At 41.7% G+C, this 18901-nt stretch overlaps 1 protein-coding gene across 5 annotated transcripts in view; it reads left to right on the forward strand.

Moving 5' to 3' along the window:
• The window catches only part of hspg2 (heparan sulfate proteoglycan 2), a 97459-nt gene that overhangs the window by 17781 nt on the left and 60777 nt on the right, over positions 1-18901 (forward strand). For all 5 annotated transcript variants that reach the window (XM_082518352.1, XM_082518354.1, XM_082518356.1 and 2 more), the window contains exons 2-3: positions 12523-12652; positions 12942-12992. In XM_082518352.1, coding sequence (XP_082374478.1) covers positions 12523-12652; positions 12942-12992 — 181 coding nt within the window. The remainder of the gene's footprint in view (positions 1-12522; positions 12653-12941; positions 12993-18901) is intronic.

Here is an 18901-nt window from a genome sequence, read left to right on the forward strand (position 1 = left end):
ATATCCTGAACACTTCTGTAATAGCTAGCTCTGCATAATATGCAGTGACTAGCAATTTTTTCCACTTCTAATCATTATTTTTTTATGCAATTAACATCTAAAACATTAATGAAAGTGATGGAAACAACAAGAAACAGCTCAGCGATCTGAAGATGCCCCTTAGACCCTGTTCTTTAGAGGCCCTGCAGGGCCTTTGGAGGGGGGTGTAATAACACCTGCAGCTACGCAGCTCCTGAGGTATTTTTATCCCCCCCGGAATTCCACTTCTGTTCTCCGCCTAGACCTCCCGTCTAAGCTCATGGGAATTCACTCAGTGATGATCCTTGACATAGATTTAAACACCTACCTCATCGTTTTTCATTCACTCTTGCTGACATAGCTCATTGATATATGAAGCCACACACTTCCAGCTTTGAGAATTACTAGCTGCATTAACAAACTGATGTTTTTTTTGTCAGGTTGATGTTAGTCATGAGCAGCTGCTCTTTCAAAAACTAGTGAAACTGAATTTTTAACCTTTACCACATCTCCCAATGGATGAGAGCTGTGTGCTCTTCACACTGGTGTTTTGAACCAGATCCAAACAAACAAGAGCAGATGACTTGGAAAATATGCTGACATTTGGAACAGAAATGACAGCAACATAAATGACTTTGGTGCTGTGGTACTGGTTGATAGCACCGTTCTATCAAAACATACTTTATGCAAATGGCTGAGAGGATTCATAGTAGAGGTATTTGTGATGACTGTCTACCTGAGTTAATGTTCAGTCACAGGTTTTTTTTCATGTGAATAAAGTTAATTAATTAATCTGCTACAGAGTTTAGCCTTAACCTAGGCACAGTTGGGCCACCTTTACTTAAATATCCCTCTAATTTTACAGCAGGTCTTTACATTTAGTAAAGTCTTCTTTTTCACTGTTTTCACACAAGTGCATGTTGATATAGACATTAAACCTTTCATCTCACCCATCATGCACACCAAATGAAGTAGGGATTTCATGCATAATCAGACAGCAGGAGTACTCCCCAAGCAATATTAGAAAAAATGTAACTACGGTAACAGTGAATAATGTTTATGCCTGAAGACAAAGATGAGTTCATCTGTCGCCGAAGTGTCAGATGATCTCGATTGCAAATTGCCCATTACTAATGGTTCATAGTGTTAATATGTTTCAAATTTCTTCTTAATTGCTGGCTGCAGGTACCAAGACCATGATACTCCCATCAATATTTATTTTATAATAATTTTAACAACTAGAGAACCCCTTTCGTGCTTGTTGTGTGGGCTGTGATGAAAGCTAACCTTTTCTTATTGCTCATGGATATTTTGCGCTGTTCGGCAAGTAAGGCCAGATCAGATTTTTCCTACCATGCTCCTTGTCTACTCCCACTTTTGGTCTTTCCGTGGAGCGAAGGTTTGCCAAAACAGCTGCCAGGTAATTTCCAAGTTAGAATGGAGGGGCGGGCTCTTGAAAGGCAAGGTTAACCTCTGAATTTCTCCTCTCTTTGCACCCTTTGATGATTTTTGTCAACATCAGACAGCAGTGTCTTGTTTGCTCTGCAGCACAGAACATCTGGAGGGGAGCACAGCTCTCTTTCATGCTTCAGCCCTATTATGTTTATATTAATGGCATAAACAGCTGTGGAAGAATATTTTGTTCTCACAGCCCATCACTTCAGTAGACCTAATATAGGCCTTGGCAAAGCTAACAGAACTGTACTGTTAGTACTGTTGTGGGGAGAAAAAAAGAATAGGAACGGGACTTTGATGTGCAGATGGTGTCCAACAAAGACAGGTTTTATTGTGATGTTCTGAGCTCAAAGTGTATCTTGGGTCTCTGAACAAGGACTGTTCAAAACTCACAGTATGAGATGCTTAACATGTTGCAACTGTCTTTCATTCCAGAAACTTCACAATGGTTCCCTGCAAAGCCCAGTTAATTATGAGATTGCCAAAGAGCATGACCTTGGGAACTGGTGGAAAGTGGCTTTACTGACATGAAACTATTCCCTAAGGCCCGGACACCTGGAGGTCATTCCCTTCCTGGCAAAAGCCTATTCTGCTCACAAATTCAAGACTCTGTTATTGTCAAGATGCAGATGTTTACTTTCTGCACCTCACTGAGAAGCTGTGGATGTGTTGCAGCTCTAAAGATTAAATTTCAGTTGTAGAAATGGTTGCATGAAGTGCCTTTCCTACACGGTACAATGTAGTGTACCACAGTGTTGTGGAGAAAAGTGTACTGGGCAAGCTGACAGACTGATCTAGCTTTGGCCTGTGATTATGTGGGACATTGTAAGTGTGGCCAAGTCAACAGGTGGTGTCAGATTAGTTGGTCCTGAGGTGAGAATGAGCAAGAGAGGAAGCGAGGAGGGCAACTCTACTGCATTCAGCGTAGGGAAGCCAGTGCTTAATTTCAGAGCCATCAAACAGGTGTAGGCACTTCCTTTCTAAAGCTTAGCTAGAAAGCAAACCTTTAAATCAACTAATTATAATCTATGTTTAAAAAAGACATCTTATAAGTCATGTTAGCACCTTGGTTCTTGGCTTAGTAATGCCAATGCTTTCCTCTAAATTAAAATATCTTAAAAACCTTTCACTGGATTTCTGGGGGATTTTGTACAGGCATTTGTACAGGCATTCACCCACACACAAATTAGAAAACACACAGATACATAAATCAACAATCTTTTTCTAGTGTGAGTAAGAGAGAGAAACAGAGAGTGTTAAAATGCCTGTGTCTTTGTCACAAATCGATGAGGCTGGGAAGCCACAATAATGCCCCTCATCTTGACGACAACCAAACGCCCATCCCAGCAAGAGAAGGAGGGCCAAAGAGTGAGAGTCCCAGAGGACCAGAGGCAACAGTCAGTCGACCCCACTAGAGGCCAGCCACCCTGATATTTGTCTAGAACAGTGTCCCAGGCACCCAAAAACCACCCAAACCCCAGCATTGCCATGCAGGGCCAGCACCTGCCACCACAAGCACCCCAGGCCCCACATCCCAAGACCGTTAGACAACACCTGCTTCAGTCCTCCACTGCCACTAACCGAGGTAGACACACATACACTCCAAAACCACAACCTCAGCTCTCCAGTCCCTAGAAGGCCACCAGACACCTGTAGTCCCAGAGACCACCCTTATCCATCTGCAAGGCAAACAGGGAAAAGAGACTACAGTCATCCACTAAGTAATGGAATTGACCAGTGAGGGACAAATTCATCCAGTTGGTATTTTGAAGAGGCAGACATTCTCTAAAAACTAATGTGATCAAGAAGTACATTTCTATATTGACTGATACATAAGCTGTTTTTTGATTTCCAGTTCATGAGAATAGTTTTCTTGGCGATGGATAAGGAAGTAAGGAGTATATGTGATGCATTTGCTTCCATATGTCACCTAAGATGCACAGCTTGGGTGAGGTTGGGATACTGCAACTAAACCGTGCGGATAGCTCTTCGCATATCCTCTGCCAGAATCTCTGGACAGACCTGCAGGACCATAGAGTACATATAGTTCTCAGCAGAGTTGTCTTTGCAATAGGTGCATATTAGTATGTAAGGCCCATTTGGAACAGCCTTTGTCCTGTATGGTGTGTTCTGTAGAGAATTTTGTATTGTATAAGTTCTAAGTTGGGGCTTTTAGTCATTTTGAAGGTGTTTAAGCCTATTTGTGTCCAGAAGTTTTGATGTAGACCAATGGAAAGATCTCGTTCCCACTTCACAGTTAGGATGGAAAGTAATTCGTCAGTTTTAAACAATATCTTACACATTTTTGATAACCATTTGGGGTACAGATATTTAAAATTTTGTTACTCAAGTTGGCGTTTGTAGATTCAGTTGACTGGGATTGAATAGTTCCTGTATGATGGACTTCAGTTTCAGACATCCAAGGAATTCGCCATTGCTAATTCTGGACCATAGCGATACACAGATCCTGTCACAAACAAGGATGAAGTGGACTCAAGAGCAGACTCAATTGCTCGAACTATGTACAATTTATTGAAAGGAAAAGGAACAAGACTGGGTCTAACAGAAATCATTCGCAGGAACTGAGGGAGGCCCGAGGGCGGAGAAACGGACGTAGAACACAGGGAGAACACGGGCGGGAACTTCTGCAAACACAGGAGAAGGGTTTTACTGAATGGGAAACAATTAAAGGGCAGAGGTGAGTGGTACTAGTGGAGAGTCTTGGGCTTACTTGAAAACACCGGCTATTAGGCGGGGAAGGGGTTGCCGTGGGGGGCGTTCCAGGGATGGTTGAGAGTGTGGGGAGGCTGGTCCAGGTTCCAAGGTGTCCAGGGAGGTTGAAGTACGGGCTGGAGGGCAGGCTGAGGAGAAGATGAGTGTGTGGTCCTCGGGTTCTGGGCAGATGGGAGAACAGGACGGAAACAGAACCAGCACTGCTGGTGAGTACGACGGGTGATGAATCTGGAGAATACAGGAGACGGAGGACACATTAACCCACGATCCAGGCACACAGAGTCTGAGCATAGAGGAGGCCAGGTTTACCACGGGTGGTAGCAGGACGAACTGGCGAGGAGTAGCAGGCAGTGCTGGCTTAAAAACCCTCTAGAAGGAGCCCCGGAAATTGGAAGCAGGTGATGAGCTGGCCAACTCCACCCTAGGGGACGGACAACAGGAACCTGGACCATACCCGACCAGACACTCCCACAGCATATGACAGATCCATATTTTGAATACATAAATTAAGTTTTATAAACTTTGCCTTCTAGATCTGTAATAGTGTTGCTAACAGTGAAGTTTATTTTTCTGCTAATTAATTTGGCTACGCCTCTTTGTTTTGAGTTGTAACAGGCTGAGAACGTGTGAGGGAACTGTGGAGAAGTGAGTGTGTGTACAAGATGTTTTGAACATGTGAGTCTCCTGTAGAAAGACAATGTCTGCCTGTAAGCCATTTAATCGGTTAGTAATTTTAAGCCTCTTTTCCCTGGAACCGATTCCACATACATTCCATGAGACAAACCTCGGGGTGGTCATGTTTAAACTAACTAGTGGAGTGTTGAATGTTTGCTAAACACTCATCAATAAAATACTGCAAACTGTCCAAGTCTTCTTCGCCGTCCTCCAGAGTGTTGCAGTCGATTGAAATATGCCTGTAATTCTTATTTTTATTACCTTTAAAGCTGTCAAAGAGTAAATTGGCAGAGAAAGTTAGTGACAGAAATGTTTGCAGTTAGTGGCACATTATGTCCAGTACTGCTGAGATTTTTGTTTCATCCTGCGATATCACAGCATAGATTTCTTCACTTACCTTCCCTTAGATTAGCTCCTTTACTTCATTAAAGTTACCATATCCACTGCTCACCTTTGAGTTAATAATAGTGGAATGGCTGTTTTGAAAACTATCGGCTACATTGTAAGGTAAATACTGTGCAAGGATATCAATAGTTTTTATATTGCATATGTACTGAGGCTCAATCTGATATTTGTCCTGAGCTTTTGCTGTGTTTTAGAGTCATCTAGATGTTCAGGCAACCCAGTGGGAAGAAAAGCAGACTTCTTAAGTGACACAGCAGTGCTTTCAAAGGGGCTCTTTCTGTTATAAATAAACAGGCCAGGGCTGGCCAAGCTAGAGCTGCTCTTCCCCTCTGAGCTGCTACAGGTCTCAACACCTCGCCTGTCAGCTGTCGTCTGGGGGAACTGGCCCCTTTTTCCCCTCCTCCCTGTAGGACACTCTCAGAAATGTTACCGGAAACACATGCACTATTTTCAGACCATGCACTGCTGCAGTGTTTATGTTGTGACATGCAGCTCAGGTGGGCAAGGACTTGATGGTGTTTTTGTATTTGCCTTTTTAAGTATTCTACTACTGCTTGTGTTCTGCCCATGAGCATATAAACATTCATTGGCACATTTTTCTCACAATAAGCACACCAGGAGCTAAACCTCCAATCCAGTAAAGTCAGCTTTCTCGCTTACCGCACTGGCCTATTAAAACAGATTAGTTTAATTCCTGGCATAACTAATGGGCTGATAACTGTTAGGCAGTGTATGCATGCATTCCTTTATACCTGCACCATACCAATGCGGGGGGGGGGGGGGGGGGGGGGGTTGCTGAGCTTTTGTTCATTAATTTTGGAGTTACTCAGGACTGACCATTGAAAAAAGGAGTGGCTGTCATTCTAGGTGGTCTGTTAATGTAGCATCCTGCTGGGGTGATCATTGAAATTACTGTGTTTCTTTAGGTGTCAGTTAGGTTTTCATGCCTAGGATTATTTGGGGGGAATGTGGTCATGCTATATTATCCCAGCCACATTGGGAATGCAATATAGGTTTTGAAATCACTTACATCTACCTAAGAAAATTTGAGAAAATCAGTGTTTATGCAGTTTTTTGATGATTTGATATAAAGTCTTATGAGTATGTTTCTTCTAAACTCTCAACAATACAACATAAATAAAGAGTAAAAGTAGCAAGGCTCCAAGTCTTGTCGTTTTGCTGTCACTGAGGCTGACAAAAAGACCATTAGAGATAGGATTTCATTTAGCATTAGGCTGGGGTATCTTGTTTCACAGCTGGTTTGCAATCTCTGCTCCATGTCTGGTCATGGTGTCGCCAGGCTGACCTTTTAGCCCGAAATACAGTATGTTATCCAATTTGCGAGTGATATTGTTTTGAACCAATTCAGATTCACACAAAAAGAAAAACATTTTAACCCATGTTGAACATCTAACGATGTAGTGGAATCAGTTAGCATCAGTCACATTTAAAGCACTTGAGCAGACCAAAATAACAGATATGAAAGGTGTAAAAGTAAGGAATATTTGTAAGCATGTATTCAGTGATGACTCCTCCATTTTAATTCCATGGGAACAACAAAGGAAAAGCTCATCACCTTTTCCAGTTGCCTACAGTGCAGATATCCTTTCTCATCCTGTTTAGCTGCACCATGTACACAAGTCTATACAGGCTGGATGCTTATTCTGACATGCCTCCCTAAACAGTGAGGGTGGTTTAAAGGGAAAGGCGTGTGTGTGAGGCTGTGTGGCAAATGCTAGCCCGAGGCCATAGTTGCTTGCCACATGGAATGTTTGGCCCTCCTATAAAGGGATGGACATTAGATAAAAGCAACAGACTGCTGCAGAAGCAACTGATTAATAATTTTTCTTACATATTATGCTGCTTGTGCTAACATCACTGTTAAAATTTACTCACTCGGACCCTAGTGGATGTAAAAAGCACAACTAGTGTCCAAGCGTTTGTGCTAACATTACTGTTAAAATTTACTCACTCGGACCCTAGTGGATGTAAAAAGCATAACTAGTGTCCAAGCGTTTGTCGTCCCCCCCCCCCCCCCCCCCCCACTTTGGGAAGCTCTGCCTTAACTGGTCTTGAGCAATAGTTATCTAGGTTTTCTGAAGGTTTTTCCTTTTTTTTCATTTTCATTTTTAGTCCAGTCTTTGTACCAATCCATTTTCAGATGATTTTTATTTAGCCACTTAATGCTAATCTATGACTCATTCAAGCTACCAGAATATAACTGAAGCAGAAGATGGTCAAGCAGACACTCCGAGAAAGTGTTCAGAAATGTGGACATATGCTATTCTGGGCCCCTTCCTTCTCACTGCTATTCATCTCTTCTGAAGAAATCTGGTGTGTTTGTTCCACCCACAGCATTAGTCACTGAACACTTTAAAAAGCCAATCTGTGAATAATGTCAAAGGGCTCCTTAAACTTCCTTCCTGTCCAGTCACATTAGATTAAACCATGTAGAAATACCAATGTATTGCTGAGTGCAGAAGGGCCACATTGTGCAAGTGCTTTATCCAGTAGGGGCTCAAGCAGAGGTTTACTGTCGGAACTGGTAGTTTGTCAAATCACAGACCATTCCTACGCAGGTTAAATGTAGAAATTTGTATCATACAAACATAAAAATCCTGCACTAGTAACACAGATTTGTAGTCAAAGGTGTGCAAAGGAACAGTGCTCTTGGGCTTATCTCTTTTCCTCTTTTCCTTTCATCACTCTTTCACAACACTCAGCCAAGCATGTTGTAAAACCTCCCTCATATCTATGTTTTGAGATGAGTAGATTTAGCATCTTAATATTTTTTAACTGTAGCATGAGAATCATGTATTTTCTTTTATTCTCTCAGTAGCTTTTTTCATGTTGTTTTCTTTGTATGCACATACAACATATTTTTACCTGCTGTAGTAGACCTGATCTAGCGTAGGCCTGCTTGTTCACAACACCTATTCCTCAGATAACAATGGGTCAACTAAAGGGAGTTCAACGACTCAGCCTGCATTGGTGCCCGGTTGTGCTTGGTTGGCCCTTTTTCAACCTACCCTATCTAAAAGAAGTCAGTATGTGTCAAGCTTTCATCTACTTGAAGCTTTCTACGGTTTACATTCCATTCCTGCTTAGTACATGCTGCTACTTCAAGCCCAAGCAGATATTAGAGAGGGTAAAAGGAAGAGAAGGTGTGGTGGGTAAAGGGAGATGGAGGGTCAAGTAGGCTGAGAATTCATCTTGTGAAGGTTTTCTGCTTGCATAAAAGGTCACAACTTGGCGTTTGGATCAAATTGATTGGAATGAGCAATGCTGCCTTTTTTCCAGCTTTCATTTCTGTGTTTTTGCATATCCCAAGCTCTCATGGGAACAAAGGCTGATAGGTTGTGTGAGCTCAAGAGGTGATTTAAATGCTAAACCTGTGCTGCTGCTATCAACAAACAGTGTCAGCTGCTATCAATAAACATTTTAATGAGAGAGCATCACTTGCGGGAGACTCGTGTCTGTCATGAGCAAATCCAATTTCTTTCTCTTTTTTTTACTGTAAAACACTGGCTGTGCCTTTAAGACATTTCCTACAGATTGTCCTGCAGCTGCATCAGTGGGTTTATTAACAGAGTGGGCGAACTGAATCCCTGAAGAAATCTTCTCACGCTTCCTCTGACAGGCTTTGGATATCACTGAGATGTAACCAGGACGGGAATGCTGACGTGTGGGTGTATGATAGTGTGTGTCTGTTCATGCAAGGCCGTATTTGACCGTGTTTGTTTGCACGTGGTACCAAATGCCAGTGTTTGTGAGTTTTTTACTTATCTGCATTAGAATCAGTTTGCAGTGCTGTTTTGCCTTCCACAGTTTCACGCTTGTTATAATTTGGCATGCAGGCAGCACAATACCACTAAGTGCCAATCAGTTTTCATCAAAGGGCAGACGAGGAGGTCAATATGGGAACGTTAATGTGAAACTCATCAGCACAGAATGATGAAAATGCAAAAAAAAAATGCAAAAAACCAAAAATTGTGATGAAATGCTTGAATGATGAATAAAAGGGCTTGTAGTGCAAATATTATCTTTTATGGTGTGGTCTGCTGGGGCGGCAGCATCTCTGCTGGGGACAGGAAGAGACTGAACAGGGTGATCCGAAGGGCCAGCTCTGTTCTAGGATGCCCTCTGGACCCAGTGGAGGTGGTGAGTGACAGGAGAATGGCGGCTAAGCTGTCATCCCTGTTGGACAACGTCTCCCACCCCATGCAGCAGACTGTGACAGCACTGAGCAGCTCCTTCAGTGGGAGACTGCGGCACCCACGGTGTGGGACGGAGAGATTTCGCAGGTCTTTCCTCCCCACTGCTGTCAGACTCCACAACAAAGACTTTAACTGAACAAACACACACATCCACACATGTGCAATAACACTAAGTGCAATAATCCTTTCTGGCATCGTTGTATTTTTACTCAGTTGTATATAGCATTCGTATTCTATTTTTATCTTATTGTATATTTTTATTCTATTTTATTCTACTGTATATAGTATATTATTTTATTCTATTCTGTACAGTTGTGTACTGTATTTATTCTTATTGTATTCTAATTTTTGCGTCATAACTTTTGCACTGTCCACTTCCTGCTGTGACAAAACAAATTTCCCACGTGTGGGACTAATAAAGGTTATCTTATCTTATCTTATCTTATTAGCATTGGGGAGGCATTACTTGTTGAGAACCAGAGGTGATAGCAGGCCTCCAGCTGCAAGACTCAACGACAGCTGACAGTATTTCAGTCTTGAAAGGTTCTTGGCTCACTTTTTGTGTAGTGCGATCAATCGTTTTTCAAAAGGTTTTGCTTCTCACTCATTGCCGTCATCATCAGTTGTTCATGCTAAACAGCTGAAGGTCTTTATTGTCCCATGTCACCTGCCACTCATTATTCATGGATTCCATCATTTCCCTTTGCTACTACCATTTGGTTTTGTAAGGTCAATGCTGCATATTTTTAAGTAATTTATAAGTAAATATTATATGTGAAAGGTGTCCATGTGTGTTTTTGTGTGTATCTAGGCCACTTCCTGTGCGTTTATGTCGACGCCTACTTTTTTTTTTTTTTTAAAGCCTAACCTGATTACCATGTCTTATTGGAAATTGAAACAAATTAATAGAGCAATGTGTTTATACAGCAAGGTACTAGAGTCAGGAGAGCTTCTGAGGTGTTTGTCCTCTGGGTGGGGTGGGGTTTGAAGAATTACAGTCCGTCAAGAGCTTTATCTCCAGGGAGAGATAACTCTAACACCACAGACATGTCTCAACCTCAAGACTCAGACTAAAGGTCAGATTAGCTTTTGAACTAGAATGGAGTGAGAGGGCGCATTCACATGGAGTTCTCAGCTCTGCCTAAGATGAGGTCGGCTGACATTCTCAAACAAGTGTGGCTCAGCATGTTAGCTTTAGATCAGGTGTGAATATGCAGCCATCTGTAAGTTTGTTCAGGGTTTTTTTTTTTTTTTTTCACCCAAAATGGCATCCAGCATGTCCAGATCATACACCATCCCAAGGGAGTGGGAAGCGGGAGATGATCACACCAATGGTTGGCTGGTCGGCATCTCTGAAAAGAATTTGGTTAGTCAGCAGTTTGCTTTTGAAAATGGCCCGGGATTGTTGTTGTAAGGGTGTTCAGTCAGGGGAGAGAGGATTTAGGGGGGTTAGATCTAGTTATTTATTAGCTGGATCCATTCAAATGGGAAAACTACCATGACAGAGTTGGGTGGAAATAGGAACTGGCGTGCCATGCCTACTGGAAATGCCAGAGGTGGCATCCTGCCAGAGTCGTATCTAAACTTATAGCCAGCGTCTGGGCAGTCTGCATGCTGAGATGCTGAGAGCAGAGATAATAAACCCACACTGTGCTCCAGTCAGGCCGCCATAGTAAACTTTATCAAGATGATCAGGATATGGGAATGGCTGGAAAAGCTTTGCGTCTTCTCAGTGAGGTGTCTGATGTGTCTGTCACGTGTCCTGCAGGAGGACGTTATTCTGGCTACATGCTTATTTGATTTTCTATGTGTTGTCATGCAATAAAGAGAATATTGCAAAAGAATTTGCACTTCCTGAGGCTGGTAGTCTGTAGTTTAATAATTGAGGAAAAGGTCACGTGGAATTATTCTGATGTGGACTGGGTATTCAAATCTCCCTTGAGGTGAATGTACTAACACTTTATCAAGTTCCATATTTAATAAATCTTTAGATTATGAGCAATACAGCAGGAGAACAGGCACAGTGTGAAGCAATACATTTATCCTAACATACCTCACTAACATGGCAAATTGTGGTAAACAGGATAAAAAGCCACTTTTCCTTTTTGAGCTGACATTTTATGACTTTTTGATGTTTCAATTCAATTCCATTTTATTTATATAGCCAAATCACAACAATAGTTGCCTCAAGGCACCTTACATTGTAAGGTAAAGAGCCTACAATAAAAGCAAGCACTTTGGCAACAGTTGAAAGGAAAAACTCCCATTTAACAGGAACAAACCTCCGGCGTAATCAAGCTCAGGGAGATGTGGCCATCTGCTGCGACCGGGAGATGGCAAAGAAAAAGTACTCATGTGCATCATGGGAAGCCCTCAGCAGCTTAGACCTATCGCAGAATAACTAAGGAAGGATTCAGGGTCACCTGATCCAGCCCTTACCAAACACTTTATCAAAAAGAAAGGTTTTGGTTAGAGGTGCTGGAGGGCACATGATGGTTTATTGATTGACTATTTCCTGATTCCAGGGTACAGAGTCAGTTTTGAAGGACTAGTTGTGGTATGTGGCATATATTTTTAGCCTGGAGAACAGAGTGTAAAGGATACTTTAACAGATTAGTGTCATTCTGATCTGAACTTCAGCTGTTTTTTCTGGCTTTCGGAAATACGTTTTATTTGTGTGTGTGCCTATGTACTTACGCAGGTATTCCTGTGCTTGTCATTGGATTTGGAGTCAGCTGTGAATTTCGTCGCATTAACATTTACATGAGGAAAAAACATAAACGCCATGTTTTGAATTTAAGCGAGTGGACTGAAAAAAATAGAACTTAGATGTCGTGAACTTTTATTTGCATGCTGTTAAAAGAGATAATAAAAGATTAAAGTAAACAGATCACAATGCCCCATTTCCCATTCCAGCTTTTGTTTTCGCTGCACAATTCCAGAGCTCATGTATAGCACTGGGTGTAACCCTTTTCCCAAGAGACTTTAACCCTTATTAATCACTCTGTGTTTACTGCAGGTGACACAGGCCTCCAAGGTATGGGGAGAGGTTCCTCTGCCAGAAGATTTGGAGGCAGAAAAAACTGTCCAGGGATCTCAGAGTTTACTGGATGATGATGAGGACTTTGCAGCTGATGAAGCGTCAGGAGGTGGGTTTGGTAAAAGCTGAATAACCACAAAACAACAGCTGCTCTTAATTCACACCACTTATGCTTTCAATATAAATTCTTAAGATTGTTAACCCACGCCAAAACAGAAAATCGGTAAATATTTGTTCAGAGATTCGTCTTATAGTGACTTGCGAGATTCCGACTGTTTAAGGGGAATATAGATCTCCAGGAGATTTGGTGCACTACTTTAAATATAATTGAATAAAGCATGTTTTCTTCACCTCAAATTGGCACATTGACCTATACTTCTGTTTCTCTCATTCCAAAGACCAGCCCAGTGGAGAGGAATTTGGAAGCACACCGTGGCCTGATAGCACAAGTAAGTGAAGAGACAATCTTGTGGATCTAACAATCCACTCTGACAGATTTTGTTTACATGCAGTGGATCACTCAGCCCTCTAAAGCTCCCCCATCTGCAACTCTGACGTGCACCAGTAGCACCGTGTGCACGCGCGTGTGTCATTGCGTGCATTTGTGCATGCACACTTGTGCATAATGTCTGTCGGTGCCTGAGTGATGATACCTCCACATCCTGCTACATCCTCTCCTCCCTCTTCGCCAGCTTGCCAGACTCTGGTCATAACACAGGGCCTTGGCTTTATCTGTGAGACATAAACATCTCCTCTTTCATCCTTTTAACCATTGGCGAAGGTGACAGCACAATAAGATAAATAAACGCCCAATGAACAATAAAAACTGCGGGAAAGCACCTCTACCCCATTATTTTTATTCAGACTTGTATTCTGTTCAAGGAACACACTATATCACCGCACATAGTTTCAGAAAATAATAATGCAGGAACCATAATAAACTTTGCATGATGGTCTGACTCTTTAATCATACCTAAAGTTTACGTGTGCCGCTGTTCTTGGTCCGTGTTTTATAGTTTTTACAATCCATGGGTTGCTTTTCATTGCAGACAGCAAAATAAGTAAGAATTACTGTTACCTGACCTTTTCACTGAACATGTGTGCATGCTACTCAGGGTTAGCCACAAAGGATGCCTTAAGAGTATTACCTAGTAGCATACTATATTTAACTGCTGAGCTGTGATGTTGTAGCTAAATTAATGCTCGACGTCAAAGGATAACTGGAATCGCATCGTAGATATCCATTGCTCAGGTTTTGATTTATAGTTCACCATGAAACTTCACTGATCGATGGCATCCTATATGTGCTTTAATTTTATTTCCCATAATTATAGTGTTAACACTCTATTTTGTGACAGCAATGAGTTAGGTCCAAGCATTGCCCAAAGTTGCCATTTCTCACTTTAGATTAGTAAGTACTCTCGTTTAGTAATGACTGCTGACTGCTTGTCTGCATGTGCAAACATGACACTCCCTGAATCCACTAGGAAATTGCATGCAATCGGAAATCACAGGTACAAGGGAGCTAATAGGTTAAAGTTCTTTTAATTTTAGTTCTCACATGACACTCAATTAGCTGAAGTCTTTAGATCTACATACACTATATGTAAAAGATAGAAATTTGCTGCCATAACTTCAGCCATTTTGATCTGGGTTAGTAGTATGGCTGTGGCCCTAAAGCATACCATAACTTATCATCCTGTTTGACTGTAATGAGGACCAGAATTTATGAAAAGAACATTAAATTGTATTCAGTAATACCATAGATTCAAAAGTAGATTCCATATGAAGAGCCAGTGAACTAAAAGGTCATGTCCAAAAGACTCTGACACATAATAGATTATGTTTTGCAACAATTCGTGGAGCTAATTACATCAGGGCACAATAATTGTTTTGGTAGCAAGCTAGCATAAGAGCATCATGTGGTTCACTCACAGAAATAGCAATTCTGCCTGGCCTCACAGAATCTAGGCCAGTTAAAGGTGCCAGAGGATATTTTGACACGGCTAGCATTAATGTGTGTGGTGTTGACATCATGTGATAGCAGCAGATTAGTCTAGCAACGCTTAACTGACTGTTGAATCACTTTTTGACTCAACCTTCAGTATTTGTTTAGTGTTGACTGATTGAGACATAGTTAAAGGGAATGCATTTTTACCCCATAAACACAGTTTGCCGCTTGTTTCAGCCTAAGTTGTACTCCAGCCTTCTGCAGCACACTGAGCTGCTCTTATAATGAGAATGGCAGAAAGATTTGTGTGAGAAAAAATATCTAAAAGTCATAAAAGACAAAGCAAATCAGTGTTCTGTTCACAGTACAGGATGAGAAAATATATTTCCATTTGTGTGTGTTAACATTTTGAGCGTGAATGAGTCAAGAACAGTCCCAAGTACTCTGGTTCCATAAACTTCCTTGCTTTTGTTTTCACATAGAGGTCAATTTTCTTTTAATGTAGCTGTTGAAAAGAAAGTTGAGATTATTTGGTGCTTTCTTAATTATATTGCCTTATCTCAAAGGTGCCTGGACACATTTGCATTCTCCCCAGTATGACCATGGTGGTAAGATTAGTGTAGTCAGACTAGCGCCATATATAGATCTGAGTAAATCTGCCTTGGGAAGGAAATTCTGTTTCCTGTGCTGAATCCTGAATACTTTGCTGAGTGTCTCTGTCCTGTTGGCTGTCCAGACAATTCACCCAAGCCTGTGCCTTCCTTCCCCCTCCACTTCTGTAAATGGCGAGACGCTGGTGGTACAGATGCCCCCATTATGCTTTGTATCCTGTTGTGTGACTGTTTGCTGATGGTGGTTAAGGAATTTCCAATTCCCTTTGTCTCAGACATGTAAAATGAATCCCTGCAAAACATCTGGAATTGAAACTGCTCTTAAATAAGAGCTATTGTGAACCGTCTTCTGTGTATTGTTGCTCTTTGTCTCCCTCTTAATCATAGTCTGCAATCTTTTCCAGAGATATGGAAACTGTGTCCCATGTCCTCCTAACCTTTCATCGTGACCTCTAAACTCAGAGTCCCAAAGAGATTTCTTTGGGACTCTGAGGAGGTAAATCCAGCTTATCTGCTCTGTGAGAGCCTTTCCTTGTTTCACTGGCTCCATTACAGACATTCCCAGTGTTCTAAGGATATTGGCCACTTTGTTTAGGACATAAGGAAACAAAGGTTACCAGGCCACTCGCTTGTAATAGTGTAGTAATTGGCGAAAGGCCGCTGGGGTTACGCTCTGCACAGTGTTTATTTTGGGTAAAAAGTTTGAGAATTATTATTTTTAAATATACTTAGACCAGGGTGAAAAAACATGGCAGACCACTTCTTTTTCTATATAAATAAATAAAGGTAATTAACCATTACTAAAAATAAGGTTTATGCCCCAGCTTAACAGTACTAGTAATCAGCAAAATATATTTTCATTATTTTCTAGTGGTTAATTCACTATGTTGTTGTAAATATGTATGTAAGTTGTTGTTATCCAAGAAAAAATAGTAAAGCACATTGTTTGGAGCACCTCGGAGGTTATCACTGTTGCCTGAGTTCCACTCCACCTGTGTGGAGTTTGCATGTTCTCTTATGTCTCTGTGGGCCAGGTACTCTGACTTCCTCCCACGGTCCAAAGACATGCAGTTAGTGGGGTTGAGTTTATTGGTAATTCTACTAAATTTCCCATATGTGTGAATATGAGCACAAATGGTCAGCCTCTCTTTGTTAGCCCTGTAACACACTGGCAACCTGTCCAGGGTGCACCCTGCCTCTCGCCCTATAAAAGCTGGGATAGGCTCCATCCCTCCCCCACGACCCTGATAAGGATAAGTGGAAGAGAATGCAAGGATGGACTATTAGTTTTTGATTAAAATGCAGAATAACAAATAATATTTGTTTTTAGTAGTTGAATATTATGCTTGATTAATTTCTGACTTCTCAGAGAAGTCCAGCTACAACCCCCCTCCACCTCAGCTCCTTTTTTAAAAAACTTTATCAGTGTCTGTTGTCTCTTGTTCCTGTTTTGTACTATGCTGCAGTCTTATTCTCCACACCTCCACAACTTTCCATGTATGCGCATGAAAAGGAAGGGAGGTGCGCTCTTTCCACCTTGTGCTTTCCACAGATGCAAGTGGAAGGCATTTGGTGTAGGTCCCAGTGCAGTCCCATAGTAGACCAACTTCAACCGTAATATGTCCCATTAAGTACATTTCTCATTGCAATGGTTCAGGAACATGTCAGTATTATAGTGTATTGTATTTGTCCAAGTAGCCTCCTTTTAAAGAAGTCTTGAGATGTACTCAGAAATTATATAATATTTTTTTTTATCTTTTGCTGTGCAAAAAAAAGAAAAAAAAAAGGAAAAGACAACAACATATTAAAAATAGAAGAGATAAGCAATACATGTCAAAGTCACTCTGTCAACAATCCTACTAGCTGTCATTCTTTTTCTTTGTGTTTTGTTAGTGCAAGTGGTGAAAAGATATGTCAGTGTAAACAAGATAAACAGCATCTCAGCCCTGAGAAACTCAGATGGCTTCTAGCTATTGTCGTGCTGAGATTGCTATACATCAATATCTAATGCTGCTGTCTAAACTAGCTCTCTCATCCATTGTTTAAATAAGCTAGACAAGGACTCACCTGTCATTGGCGTTCGATCTACATGCTGTGATTTGTGTGTGTGTGCATGTGTGTGTGTGTGTATACTGTTGACACTGATGTGAGTAGAGGGAGACTCACAGACAGGGTACTGCATTCCTGTGTAGCCTCACCTGGCTTTGCTTCTAATCATTTACTAGTGAGCGCTTACTGAAAAAAACACGACATAGGTTTGGATTCCTCCGTTATCTGTCAAATTGAGCAGATGTTGCACCATTAGTGGACAATACATCAGGGTAATGTAGCTTGTCTTGTCAGTTTGGCCTGAGCAGTGCCAGGCCACCCACTCAGTTTCATGCTTTTTCATGGTCAGCTGGTATGTGTGTCTCAGTGGCACTGCCTGTGTGTGTGTTTGCAAGAGTGTGTCAGATACACGGAGCCTCTTGGGCACTTACACAGAGGGACAAACGCTGGCAGCTGCAGTTATTTTGCTGAGATCTTTGTTGTTGTACTGCTGGAGCCCTACAAGGAGGTCACGCACTTGAAACAGAATGTTGTGGACAGGACAGTTGTAGGAGCAAACGAACGTTGGTGCTGCAGTTTTAAACGACACGTTTGGACTAACCTTTGTCTTACCTACTCGTCTCAATCAGTGACAAAAGCTTCTATCCATTCATAAGCAGCAGATTGTCACTCTGACTGTGTGCAATTCATTTTGGGTGGGCATAGTTCTGAAAGACTCCTGCTGAATGATCTTAGTCACTAACTTGAGCTCTATTACTGCACCTAGCCCTGTGATCCTACACTCTGTTGTACCAATAACAAATGAGTTGCCTTGGAGAGCTGGCTTGTGCCACTCCTCTTTAGGAAAGAGATTTTTAGGGTTTCGTTCAAAGAGAGCTTATCTGCCTGCTGGAGTGATTTTCTTTTTCCTCTCTCCAGGAAGGACTTGTACTTTATATCTCTGTGCATTTTGATGAGCTTAAAAATAAGCTACGATACGTCATAAGTGAGTAACTTACACTTGTGCTAGCAAAATGTTTAATTGTGCTGCAGACCAAATACTGAATTAAAGTGGTTATTGGCTGGGTATTCAATTGTCCTGTGGTTTTCCCAGATATGAGTTCATTTGGATAAAGCTCCACAGTTGATTAGTGGCTTCCTGGTTGCACCCTAGAGAGTATCTATATTAAATAATACCACTCCCGGGACTAATTAAGTTCTTAACTAGTTCTTCTTCTGTTGCTGACAATTCATATACATCCACTGGCCCCCCAAAACAGAGGGAAATCACATAAACTGGTGTAACAAAAGTCAGTGGAGGCCAAAATAATGTATTCTGGCTGGATTCAATCAAAGTTAAAATTTTAAACCACAAGATAATGCAGCTTGACATGAGACACACTCTACTGAGTGTATTACCCCATGTGCCTGCCTGGGGCATCAGTGAGCTGCTGGACAGTCTGTGGCACTATTTACACAATGCCCCAGAGGTTCTCATTTGGATTCAAAAATATTTGCTTGATCCAGGCATTGCCTGCACACTCTGGTCACATGACGCTGTGCCAGGAGGAACATGGGGCCCAGAAATTCTGACAATGATTCTGAGGATTTCATTCTTGTACCTAGCAGAAGTTTGACCCTCCAAGGATATTCCTTGCCAGACCATTACTGACCCACTGCCAAACCAGTCATGCAAGATGATGTTGCTGATATCCCCAGACTCTTTTTTTACCTGTCACATGTGCTCAGTGTGAACCTGTTCTCATCT

The sequence above is a fragment of the Aulonocara stuartgranti genome, assembly GCF_965226115.1.
Source record: "Aulonocara stuartgranti genome assembly, chromosome: 20".
In the NCBI taxonomy this organism is placed as follows: Eukaryota; Metazoa; Chordata; class Actinopteri; order Cichliformes; family Cichlidae; genus Aulonocara; species Aulonocara stuartgranti.